Source organism: Phalacrocorax carbo, chromosome 15 (assembly GCF_963921805.1).
Source record: "Phalacrocorax carbo chromosome 15, bPhaCar2.1, whole genome shotgun sequence".
NCBI classification, from domain to species: Eukaryota; Metazoa; Chordata; class Aves; order Suliformes; family Phalacrocoracidae; genus Phalacrocorax; species Phalacrocorax carbo.
In genome coordinates, this window is record NC_087527.1 from 15736378 (window position 1) to 15749818 (window position 13441).

General features: G+C 45.2%; 1 protein-coding gene across 14 annotated transcripts in view; it reads left to right on the forward strand.

Moving 5' to 3' along the window:
* Nucleotides 1–13441, forward strand: part of ARVCF (ARVCF delta catenin family member) — a 288430-nt gene that overhangs the window by 192909 nt on the left and 82080 nt on the right. For all 14 annotated transcript variants that reach the window (XM_064466541.1, XM_064466548.1, XM_064466551.1 and 11 more), the window contains one exon: nucleotides 4774–5381. In XM_064466541.1, coding sequence (XP_064322611.1) covers nucleotides 4774–5381 — 608 coding nt within the window. The remainder of the gene's footprint in view (nucleotides 1–4773; nucleotides 5382–13441) is intronic.

Genomic DNA, 13441 nt, shown 5'->3' on the forward strand with positions numbered 1-13441 from the left:
TTTTATCCTCCCGCATTCCTTCTCATCTGCTTTTGTTTTATGACATAGTTTCAACAAAGTTTTTAGCCCTGTCAGCTTTTATAATGTGCTTAATTTATCAAAAAAAGAAAAGGGAAAACAAAACCAACCTCAGAAACAAAATGGAAGGCAAAATTATAGGTACTGGTTAGGATGACTGTGTTTGACCGTGATAGCCCACCTCACCTGGAATCTCAGTAGAGTCTTGCCTCCTCTGGTGCCCAGACACTGTGCACTGTGAGGGACCCACGCGCACCATCCGCATGTGCAGCCGGTGCCTCCGGTTGCTGGATATTTTCATGCTGCTTCTCCCATCCTTCAAGACAAATAGGATGAAAGGCAGAAGAATAGAGAAGCTGCTTCAAATGGATTAATATTTCTTCTCTGTTCTGTTACAAATGTATTTCCAGAAACAGAATTAGTGGAAACATCATCGTGGGGCCTGTAGCAATTATTTTGTTAAATAATTCTCCTGTTTTGGGGGGGAGAACAACGGTACGGTCAGTAAACCTGACGTAGCTATATTCTGGGGTGGCGGGAGCGGCAATGAAAGCCGTCTCATAGGATTTTGGTTCCACAGGGTTTGAATAAGTTGGTATATTGGAATTTTTTCTTTTTTTACTGAGGTTGAAACCTTAATATAGTTTACAGGAAATAAAAAATTGCAAATATATTTTAAGCATACTCAGACATCCTCTTCGTAGCAGAGTGATCTGAAGCTTTTCTCTGGTACTCTATGAGATTGTAGTGCTGAAACAATTAAGCACCTTTGATTTGTAATCAGGCTAAAAAACTCTTTGAACGGGTCTTCTTTAGAGGTGGAAAGCAAACAGAGGAAGTCAAATTACACTTTCTCAAAGTAACTTGTACCTCTAAATTTTTCATTAGAGCATATCTGTAGTCAGGAGTTCATGCTAATGAATCTTTTTCAAGAGTGGGTGCATCCAGAGGATCAGGTGGCTTCAGATAAGAGTCCGCTGGGACTCCGGCTCGAGCAGCTTCGTTCTCCCTGGCTAATGCATCAGTATTAAGGAAACCACAGAAATGTTGGGAGAGAAGACTACTGTGCAGTCAGCTGCTCTAGACTGCCTGCGTTCTTTTAAAAAATATAAAGGAAATATTCCCTTGAGCTGGATGTCCTGAAATAAAGATGTTTGGCTTGTTGGGGATTTTTTTTTCTTTTTTTGCTTGGAAACCTAATAAATGGACCCTCCTCTGTGCGCTGGCTAATTGCTTCCAAAAAGCTTCTCTTTATTGTCCTGTAGGCATCAAAGTCTGTTTATCACATGATAAATCTTCTATCTCAGTGCCTCCCCCGACAAATGAGGCATGAGTGCAAATACTCCCTCTCTCTCAAAATATAAAAAGACTCGGTTTGATTGCCCCACCGTAACACCTTTAGCATTATTGAATGCTTTTATGCGATGAGAAATGTGTACTTTAATGCTTGAGTGAAATGTTCCTTTTTATGTGTCTGACAAGGGGGTTTTGATTGTCCCGATTCTTTCCAGTCGTTAACAGGGCAGCGTTCAGAAGATGATAGAGGGGAAGCTGTGCTGACATTGTAAACTTGTTCTTACATGTGCTGGCTGGCGAAGTGTGTCTTTGAGTAGCCACAGCCATTGAAAACTTGTCCGTGCTGGGCTCAAAGACAGGAAATAGCGCAAATTGGGGAAAAACTGCAAATGAATCTCTTCCATTCTGTGTTGGTTATATAGATATAAAAAAAAAATTAACTACTCTGTACAATACCAGAGCATGGTGAAAAACTCATTCATTGTAACTGGTAGGTCACAAATTGTCTAGGAATTGATTTTCAAAGCATTCTGAAGTTCTGCTTTGTCTGTTTTGCATACATGTACTGAGCGCTTGTTTACAGCTGTCCTTGCCGTAACATCCCTGCGATGTGCTACCTCCTCCTGTTTGACAGTAACGGCGATTCTTGAAAAAACCCTAAACTAAACAGTCAAAACCGAGCAAGAACTGGCAGTGGCAACGCTGGGTGAAGACAGCGCAGCAACGCTGCTGCTGCAAAGCCTTTGCCCAAGGGTCCTGCAGGCCAAAGCTGGTTCCTTCTTTCGCACCATCGCTGCAGCCAGGCATGGTTTATTCGCTATCTTCCATTGTCTGATCTTGGCAATTTTATGCAACTGACACGGGACAAACTGCGCGTGCGTGGCAACATATATCTTAAATGTAATTCCGAGTTTCTCTTTTCAAAATACCTGGCTCCTGTTGAATCGTGCTGAAAGAAAGGGCTTTGCGCGGTTAGGCAAGCGCTCTGCCTGGCACCTAGAAAGCTGCCTCTCTGTCCTTCCTGGGCAAAAGTACCAACTTCTGATTCATCAGACTGGAAACGCTACCTTCCTTCCTGCTATTCCCGGCACTGGTTCCCAAATCCAAGCAGGCGAAGGCGCAGCGCTCTGCATCCAGCTTAGTCATTGCTGTGCAAAACTCGCGTATTTCAGGCCTGAGAAACATTGCTTTTCCTGCTCTTACAAGATCAGTTATGAACATACTACTTTGAATAAAACTTTTGTTTCAGACTTCAGCAGGAGAAAACTGCGCTCTCTTGCCCCGTGCGTATTACAAAGAGCCACTGTGAGCTGCGCCAGCCCTTTTTCTTCTCTAAAAGCTGTCTGGCTGTAGCAGTGCCGTGCCAGCAGTGCTGCTGGTGACTGCGTGCAAAGCAGTATTGTGCGCAGGCAGTAAGCGAAAACCGCTGGTGGGTTCCAGGTCATGAAATAAACGTTTAGCTCCTCGTTTCTTTTAGTTACTAAAATGTGTGCTTTTAAAAAAAGGAGGGAAAAAGGAGACTTGGAGGTATGGAAGCTAGCATCTTTCCTGATGTTTATTTGCTAAAGAAATCCCTTTGGGTTGAAGAGGAAAATTCTTTCAGCTCTGGCCCAAATTGGATATTAAGGTCATGTTGGTACCTGGCTACGCTTTGTTCAGTGTCGTGATGCTGCTTAATTTTGCTGCTGGTGGAGAGCCATTTGTGATGCTTTTGGTCTTGCAGGATTTCATTACTTCATTAGGCTGAAGTATCATTTGCTCACAGATGTCTCTAGGAAAAGAAATGCTGTTTGGGTGAATTTTTTCTGTTTGGGGTTTCTATGTGAAAACATCTGGTGAGAGGATTTGTCTGGAGCCGCTTCAAGAGATGTACTCTTAATTATTTTCTTTTAGAAGCAGCTTGGCTAATCTGGTGCCAATCTAAATGTTTAAATCAGAGGCTATAGGTCAAAATATCTGTTTGGACTTCAGAGCCACTGAGTGATCAGGGATACGTGTTATAGTTACTGTTTCTCTTGAGGTACACGTTTCATTCTGCAGCTTACATGAAGAAAAGTGACATTTACTGATGCTTATTTACTTCTGTAATACTTCAGAAACCCAAAACATCTCTTCACAATTTCATTTTGTGTTCCCCCCCACCTCCCCGTGTGTAATGCTCTCTGGTGGATTCATTCCCCCTCTCATCTTTGGGGGTGTGTTGTTTCGTTGCTTGGTTGTGATTTTTTTACAAAGGGCTGAAAATCAGCATTTACTAGGGTTAGGGTAACTTTTTATAGGTTAAAGTAACTTTATTAGGGTTGGGGTGAGGATAGACTGGCTTCTCCAGGACTTTGTATTCCCCCACCCCGCCCCGGCAAACCAGCTTGTGCTGGTCCCTCTGGAAGACAGTACGGAAGCTGATGGACCCCAGATACCAAGCGAAACAGAAGGTCCTTTGCTAGTTTGGGAATAGTAGTGGCTTTTGTCCGGCACTGCCTTACACAGATTACCAGACCTTTCCCATGAAGGCAGAATGTTCTTGGAAACTCTTGAGGAGTCTTTGTTCTTACCCTTTAGCAAGAAACCCTGAACACAAGTGCCCTCTGGACACTTACCATTTCCAGTTTTTGCCAGTTATGTGCGATAGTCTGATTCTATCTGTGTTGAAATGAGATGTGATTTATAGGAGGAAAAGATAAAGATGTACTTGTGTGCAGATTTTTCTTCAATGTTTTAAACAAGCTTGCCTAGCCCAGCATGTTTAGGGTAGTTGCAGCTGCAGAAGCAGCATTAGTATTCCTTATCCCCAACTGTCGTCACCAAAACAATGGAACGACACCAACTACCTGTTGGGGTTATATGGGGATGGTTGCATGTGAGCGTATCTTAAAAGAGAAAGTAGTTGTGCTGTCTAAAAGCTGGAAGCTCAGAACTTTTCTGTTTGAGGTCATGATTTCCTAAATATTGCTGCCAAATTCAAGCTCCATCCCGTTACACAGTAGTGCAGATCAGGCACGAGTATATAGCTATTTCTGGCAAACTGGAGAATGTGGTGTGGTATTTATGCTGACAGTGGGAGGACAGGCTGTGGCGCCTCGATGTCGTACAGTCTGCTCTAGGAAAAATGCCCCCGAAAACATCTTGGGCAAATTTGAACTGGTGTAATGATTTTGCACTGCTTCCACGCACTGTCACACGGCTGCGGTGTTTTTGATTCAGTAGTGAGAGCCCCAGAGTGCACTTGACTCTGGCTCTATGACCTGTCTTTTCAGCTTTTTATAGAAATATTTTCCCACTATTAAATCTTCAACCTAATAGGTGAACTCATGAGTACACCAGAGCTTCCATTCAACAGGCACATCACTGCAGTTTGCTTTGTGCTGCTCCTTCCCGGTTTACCGTCCTAGCTCCCTGTACGTCTCATCACGTTGTGCAGCAAGGAGAAAATTAACGTATTTATTCCCTACTTCTTCACAGGTTACCAAAATGGTCAAAACGGTCACCACCAGAACAGTGCGCCAGGTGCCCCTTGGGCCTGATGGCCTGCCATCAATGGACGGCTCGTCTCCCATGGGCAGCTACACGGATTCCATAGACAGAAGGTACATGAAGAACGGGGAGCGGTACATTACACCGCAAGCATCTTCCACGTTAACCAGATCTTACAACAGCTACAATGATTCTTACCCTGAAAGCCACGAAGGCCAGTATCGCCCTTATATCGGTCATGATGGTTATGGAGATCTATCTGATAACTATGGCAGCTTGTCTCGTGGTGTCAACTACCGTCCTCGCTATGCCTACGTGCCAGGAAACAGTTACAGGCCAGATGACGGTAGCTTCACTTTGCCAAGCAGAAGGGATAACTACGGTCCCGTTGCCCAGCCTCAGGTGCCAGTAGGTAGCAACGTTGACTTGAACCGCTCCCAGCCAGAACGCTTCCAGCCAGAGCCCTATGGACTAGAAGACGATAACCGCAGCCTTGGAGTAGATGATGAAGGATATGAACTGGATCCTGATTACTCCACTGTGAACCGGAGGACAGCTGCAGGTGTGCCAGAGAGGGGACGACCTCACAAAGGAAGGTAAAACCCATTTGTGCTTTACAGTGCCGCTTTGCTTTGTTGAACATGTACATTTTAACTCTTAATGGTGAGGTAAGCTCTGGAATTTCTTGATGGAAAACCAGGAAGAACCCATCATTTCATTAGCCCACAAACGACTGCAAAATGCCCATGAAATACGGAAGGGAGTGAGGGTAGCGCGCAAGAACCCTTTCGCTCTGTTCCTGGGCTGCATAGTTCAGGCTGCATTTAGAAAGAGGTGATCTTGTAGAAGAGGGCTAAGTTACTTTTCCTCCTATTCCTAAAAAAGAGTTGTGACTACACTGTGTTGTCCCAGAGCCATCCCACACTAGCAAGGTGAAAAGGGGCCTTGCAATCTGCGAGACTTCTCACAGGCCTGGTTATGTGCATGTCCGCCAAACAGGTGTTCGGAACCGCTGGTCGGGCTTGCGGACGAGCTGATACCTGGTGGTGAAGGGGTGCCTTGTTACAGAAAAGCTGTCTTGTCAGCTATTTGACAGCCTTGGCTCCTGACCCTGTGCTAGCCGCACGCCCTCAGCTGCATGACCAGGTTGTGCTGAACCACACTGAAGTGCTTCAACATTTTGTAGGACCAGATCATTATTCTGTCCTGTGCTTGTATAAAGGGGAGATAAGAGCATCTGCGTTGCACATCCTGTAACTAAAGTGGCCAGTCACAAATTACTTCTGCTTCAGTCTCCTTTCCAAGGAATATTCTGGTTTATGCCATCTTTTCTGGTGTTAGTTGTTTATGCTGGGCTCGCAGCTATCAGCTGTTGTACTTGGAGGGGGGGAAAAAAGCCAAGCAAGCTTGGGAAGAGTGTCTTCTGAGTACGCACCTGAAAAACTTCTATACCTTGTTTTCCAAGCAGTGTACAAACTTCGGCGTGTGCCGGCATATCCTCATGATTCACGTTTTGATACGTTTTTAGTTCTCATTGTTTTTCTTTTAATTTAGAGTAGTTTCCAGAGCTGTAAAGAGCGTCGGGAACCCACCTGCTTCTGTGTGTGTAGATGGTCTTTAGACTTCATACTTCTGAGCAAAGACTTCACTTCCCCAGCAGAACTTGTGGGTGGGATTTGGGTAGGCCTTTTCGCGCTCTTGTCTTGGAGTGCTCTGGCGGGGAGATGTTACGTCATTCATGGTTTCGTTCATACTTTCATAGCTCTATCTTCCTTCATGTTTCTGGAAGTTCTTTTTAAAGCTAAATGGAATCAAGCACCTAAAAATTGTCATCTATAGTCTACAAAAAAGAGAGAGAAAGCGTATCAAGGTATATCTCCCAGAACCCCCTTTAAGTCCCTTGTGACATCTTTGGTCTCGCAAGCTTACCAGCTAATGGAACCACATCAAGGTTTGATGATGCTAAATGGAATTTCAGACTGGCGGGGGCTGGAAGGGACCTCAGGAGACCATCCCATCCCATCCCACCCCTGCTGGAGCAGGCACCCCCAGAGCAGGGGCACAGGGCCGCGTCCAGGCGGGGGGTGAATGTCTCCAGGGAAGGGACCCCACAGCCTCCCTGGGCAGCCTGTGCCCCTGCTCTGGCACCCGCACAGGGAAGGGGTTTGTCCTCATGTTCAGGTGGAGCTTCCCGTGTTCCAGCTTGTGCCCGGTGCCCCTTGGCCTGGCGTTGGGCACCACTGAAAAGAGTCTGGCACCTCCTGACACCCACCCTTGAGGTATTTATAAGCATTGATAAGGTCCCCCCCAGTCTTGTGGCAAAATACTGATCAACCTATGAGGCTTTAGTTGGTGCTCCCCTGCATCTAAGCAACTTTACAGTTCTTGTTAAAAACAGCCACACAGCAGTGCTTTTGAATTTTGAAAAATGTTAATAAAACGGTACGCATGATGAATAACTGTGTTCTTAGAACCTACCCGTTTGCATTTTTTAAGTTTTTTTTGTTTGTTTTTTAAACATTCCTTTGATTTATTGTTCATTGCAGTTTAGATAGGACCAATTCACGATTTTTGTTTCACATTTCTTTTGTTGTATGTTTTTTTTCCATATTTAATATGATCAAGAGGCTTTGACAAGTAATTAGCCTGACTGTGGCAGCAAACGTTAGCTAGTGAGAACGTAAGAAGATTGTATGAGGGCCTCTTTATAAGTAGTTACTTTTTGACATTTCAAAGAAATACTTGAACAATTCAATAAACCTGCCTTTCAGATGTGCTGCTGATCTGCGAGAAACTAAAGACTACAAATAGTGCTTTGTACTAGACGAGGGTAATTACTACTTGATTATTCCTCTCTAGGTTTTCTAAAATAAGTTATTCCCTGTGAAAAGGATTAAATGAATGTGATAAATTGATGGCCCTTTTGATTTCAGAAAGGTTCTGTGTGAGGAGTAGGACTAACAGCAACGCTGTTAGAAGCTTTTCTGCACCACACCGACTTTCAGCTTGGGCGCCTTCCTCGGGTCACGGACGGAATTCTGTCGGCGAACTCGCTGCGAAACTTGCGTTACTCCCTCATTTCCTTCCCGATAAGTGCTGCCCTCGTTCGTTAATAGTTTAAAGGCAGAGTGAGGATCCTTGCCGTCGGTTCCTAGTTTTGATGCTGTTCTGTCTGAGAGCACTGAAGGGAGGTTTCTCAGCCGATCTCGCCCCGGTGTGATAAGGAGGCAACCCATCTGTGTCTGGAGGGGATCCTCGTGGGGGGGATTACAAGTGCAGGTGGTTCTGTCCGTCCCTTGCCTGCTCCATTTGACCGCGGAGATGAATATCTGTTGTGCTTTCCTTCTGTCATCACCAGCCTCGTTTTAAGCTACTTATATTTCATTTTAAATTGGGGAAAAATGTGCCTCCTCACAAACGCCTACAAATCCAGATAAGTGCCCAAAGGCAAATATCCCCTCTGTGGGCTCTTCGGTGCTTGTGGATGCATTTGTTTCTTGTTGTCTTTTATGTTGAGTCTCTGCTGTAAGATATGTTATTTTCTGCAGGAAGAATACCTGGCATTTAATGTTCTTTTCCTCAGCATGTGCTCTGGTTTGGTTTAGGTCAGATTGCATAATAAATGGGGGTGAGACAAAGGCATTTGGAGTGTGTAATACTGATTTAATAGTATTCAAATTTACTTGTGAAGGTATTTACACATCTTTAATTGGTGTTATGCCCTTTTTTTCTTCATTTGGTAGGTTGCCTTTATTAAATTAGGAGCCTTTTTTATTATAGTCTTTAAAAATATATAGTCTTATGGTGTTGCTAGGTGTTTTGTATGCAGTCCTTTTTGAAAGAGAAGCAGGAAGTACTGAATGTTTTTCATTCACAGAAAACATCACTGCTATTATCTCAATATTTTTTTAATCATTGATTTGAAGTTAACATAAGTGAGCAGGAAAAAAATGGCAAGTTGTAATGATACTTTTTTTTTTTTTAATATAATCTGTTCAATTTCTTATTTCTTGCCTTTGTGGTCATTTCTTTCCAGAGTGGGTCACTACAGTTTGCTCTCCCACTAGCATCCATGGGACTTCTTTTTCCCTGAAAACTCTGGAGCAGCTATTGCCAGTCTTACCTTTCCAGACTAGACAGGGTATGATTTTTTTAAAAGTTGACTAAATCAACAACAAAACAGTTTTCTGCTGTTAAATTTTCTGCGGCAGAAGCCTGATCTAAGAGGCTGAGACTGTTCGGTGGCCAACTTCATGGTCCGAATTATTATTACCAGGAAAGAAGCCAGATTTTAGATTAAATAACTGTAACGCTAGGTCTCTTTTGCTTCTGTGCAAGAAAGTGCGAGAACAGTGGTAGCACATATCTCTTAGTCACATTGTACTTCTGGCGTCTTTTTTCAGTCTAGAACGTAAAGCTCGTATTTGTAGATCCCCACTCAGTCGGCGCTTCTGGCCTCACCTCAGCCGCTCCACGCGCGGCCTCGCCGCCGCACCCCTGCAGGCGTCCCGAGGCTCGGAGGTGTCTGTCGCTGTAGATCGGCCGCCCCCAGGTGTAACACCAGGCGGTGGGCAGCTTTGGGATGCTGTCTGCCTCGGGGCAGGAGTGTACGGACATGCCCGGGCGGCAAAATACAGCAAAAAATGAAGTGGGTTTGGAAAAGATGAGTTGTTTTCTGAGGCTCCTTCTTAGAGAGAATTTGATCTCAGTTTGTTGATCTTCCAGTAGCAGAGCACTGACGTACGGCTGAGTTTTATGTGGCAGGTGGCAACCTGAGTCAGCTCACCCGTTAGCAGCTTTTAGGTGGCTCCAGTCAAGGGGATTTTGGCGCTTTAACCGTACGGCCCATACCTCAGACTTGTCTCAGCGCAGGATTCAGTCCTGTTTTGAGTCCTCTTGTGCATCCCCCTATTAGGGAGCAGAGGCTGGCAAAAGTAGAACCTCATTGTGCTTTTGATTTCTTCTTCAGCCTTTGGCACAAAGTTCCCTGCTGAAATCCCAAGCCTTTCTGGTCTTTTCCCAGGCAGGCACCAGCTGCAAACTGTGAAGGTAACACTTGTAAAAATGGAGGATTAAACGTGTAAGTCCTTCACCTGTTTACTCAAATGCGCCTATGCTGAGGCCACAAGGAAGATGATAAATCCACAAGCTCTCTCCCAGTTCTTATCTATGCTAGAATGTGTTTTGATCAATTCCCTGAGACAGGTGATTAGTGAGACCCACGGCATCCTGAAAACTCAGCTGCCTCGCTACAAACAGATGGAAGTCAAGATGCTTGTAGTCAGCGGCTCTGGCGTACTACCAGATCTCTTCAGCCCTGAGAGTACAGAGCTCTTGGCCTCCTGAGCACAGATGACTGTATCTGCTGAAGGTCTCGTTAGTCCTCCTTCTGTGTCGAGTGGCTTTGGCTCTCCGACGTAGCTGCTCCGCTGGCGTGGAAGTGAAGAATCACGTTTGGCCCCACCAGTCCGCTTGGAAAGATGATTTCTTTACTCTCCCTGTGTGTAAATGTGTTTCTGACTTTACTCCTTTGTCTTCAGCATGTTTAACTCCCCGACAGTTGCTTTTGAGTTCTTCACTCTTTGCCTAGTCTGCGCTTCTCTGGCCCGCAAGCCCCTGTTGAAGGAGGGGAGACGGGACTTGGCCGTGGCCGGACCCTCCTCACCCGCACAGAGCGCGGGGATCTCTGCCGGCCGAGGCAGTCCGAGGCCTGCGGCAGTTCGGCATTACGCTGCCTCGTCAGTTACTTTATTTTGCTCCTTAGCAGATGATCTGTTTTGGTAAGCTGCTTCCTTTTAATGCTGTTAGGCAATGACAGAGCTTATATTTAGAGCTTCCTGTGTAAAATATTTCAGGATTCTTTTTCTGTGGGTTGTTTGGGTTTGTGTTTTGGTTTTGCTTGGTTGGTTTTTTAAATTTTTTTAAACCTTTACCAGACGTGATCGCTGTATTTAGTCACCTGAATGTGAATTGGTGTGATGCTTGCCTTCACTGAGGTTTTTTGTACAGCTCTTAAGTTCACACCAGGATCTCAGAGCTTCTAGATAATTATTGGGGGTCCTGAAGGGTCGAGCGTTCAGGCGTTATCTTTGCTGCCAGGTAAAGTCATTGGGTTTTGTTACCGGGGCATTAACCAGTGGCTCTTGGCACCGTTTCATCCCACAGAGGTACACGGGGTCTGACCTGCGCGGACGTGTTTCAGCAGTAGTGCTTCTTGTGTTCATCCTTTGTCTGCAGATATTTGAGAGGCGCTGTCTTGGTGCACTAAAATGGCCGTGTTAGGCATGCAATCCTGTTTTTTCACTGAGGAGATGGTCCAGCAGAATCGGGTTGAGATTGGCAGGAGCAGAGCTGTGAACGGTTTGTGTAAGAACGGGACTGTATGAAAATGCCAACAGTTGTGAGAAGTCACTTACGGGTCGGGGTCTGTTCCCTTGAGGATGCTTTGCTTCTGCTGCGGGGATGGGGCCAGCAGTACGTGCCCTGCTCATCGCTTCACCGCGGAGCCGTAGCTGGGGGGTTCCAAGCAATGCTGCCCTCCCCACCGCCACCTGCCCGATTCATCCGAAAGCCTCCGCCGCTCTCCGTACCCACTGCGCTCGGGAACGCGGCCTCTGCCTTGCAGCACGGAACACGCAGCGTCTTCCCGTACCCTGCTCTGCCCCAGCTCTGTGGCCTGGGGATTTCGTCGGAGAGGGATCATCAAAGGCAAGGATCATCAAAGCCTATCGGTTGTCTTTGGCGCATCAGCAGCTTTGTCTCGGAACAGCGGAAGAAAAAACGCTTTTTGTAAAAAACCCAACTTTGTTAGAACAAGTAGCAAGTTGGGATGTGATCTTCTCTTTTTTTTCTTAATGAGTGATTCTTTACTTCAGGTATTCACATGCAAATTTAATAACTAGCAGTTGGCAACTAAAAAAAAAAATTAGGATTGTTGGTACAAGAGTTACGTGGTGCTCTCTCTGGTCATGACGGTATTGCAATTAAGTCCTAACTCTGAATTTTATTTTGGGCAAAAGTAATGAAAGCAGGGAGCTTTGGGTGGCACCGGGGAGAGGATACAGCATGAGGAAGACGGGCCCGTCCGTGTGCTTCTGTTTGGAAGGCTTTGTGGAAATAATGCAAACAAACTGCGTCCCAAGACAATCATTATCTTTGTGTATCTGCATGGATGAGGGGGCGAGAGAAACTTGATCGTGCAGGTGTAACTGAGGTGGGCGCCGCCGCCTTGGGCAGCCCGCGGGACCGAGGCGTGCTGAATTGCGAGTTACCCACTCAAGCAAGCAACAGCTGCGCAGGGGGCAGTTATTAAAGTTAATCTGCTGCTACTTCTCTCGTATGCACTCAACAAGAATTTAACATGAGGATGAATTTGAGAAATGAGGTTTTGTTGAAGCTTTGATGTTGTAAAAACAGAGTTTTGTTTGAGGAGGAGTTAAGGGGGTTTGTTATTACTTGTATATGCACAAAAGTAAATCTTTTCCATGTTGTTACTTTCTTCTTGGAATGATGGAAACAGCTTTGTTCTGTGGCAGGAAGTGCAACGGCCGTCCAGGCATTGTAAATTACTGCGTAGAGCAAGTACTGAATTATACATACGTAAATAACTGCATCGATAAAAGGATTTCTTCAGATTCATTCGGAGTTTTGGATACTGGCCCGTTTTTATCCTTTCGGTTTGTTGTTTAGAACGGCAATTAAAGCAACTTAAAGTCAGTAGAGGAACTTTTAATGTTAAAACCGTTAATTGTACCGGACTAAGTTCAGCCGCCACCTCCGGTTGCTCTTCTCTCCAGAGTCTAGTTTAATTAGCAGTCCCTTTAGGATAACAGCAAGCTCCATTTTCTTTGAGTTCTGGTGGTCTGTGCTTCCTGCAGCATGACATCAGAAATTGTTCGGTAACATCAGTCAGTGCTTCAAACGAAAGTTTTTCGAGAATCATTTTACAGCAATTAAAACTACTTGCTTGACTGATGTAACTACAATACTGAGCTAGTGGCTAATCCGTCTGGGGAAAAACAGTACAGCAAAAAGCTGCTGCGGTTTTTAAAAAGTGTGTATATATGTGTGAGTGTGTATATATATAAAAGAAATCAGTTTATATTAACATCTACTAAGAGTAGTATTAGAGGGGAGGGAGGATGAAGAAGGAATGTCTTCTAGACTTGTGCTTTAGAACTGTGGGATTAATTGGAATTTTGCTGCAGCTCCCCAGTGGGTCGCCTGAGCTCTTCGTGCTTCGCAGCCAGGGTAGGGCTGGTGCGAGCCTCTGGGGCAAAGCCTGAGAGAGGGTAGATGGCAAAGCCAGGGGCGTTTGTGGCAGTTCGTAACCGTTAGGTGCGAGTCACCTTGTTGCCCTGTGGGCTTATTCACGTATAAAATAGAAGAGGGTGAAAGGTGGCGCTCTGAATAAGGGATATGAAGTACATCAGTGAATCTCAGACACGCATCCTGAAGTTGTAAATGCCTTTCCTTACAAACCCCTTGTAATGTTCTGTCTTTAGCAGGTGGTTGTAGGAACTGGTTGGGGTGAAGGTTAGAGATTATAGTTGCGGCGGTGGGTGTTAAAAAACAAGAAATATTTGTCAAATACCAATTTGTTTGGGGTTTTGGTTGGAGTTTTTTGTTTCTAGGAATATGGCATTTGTAGTGTGAG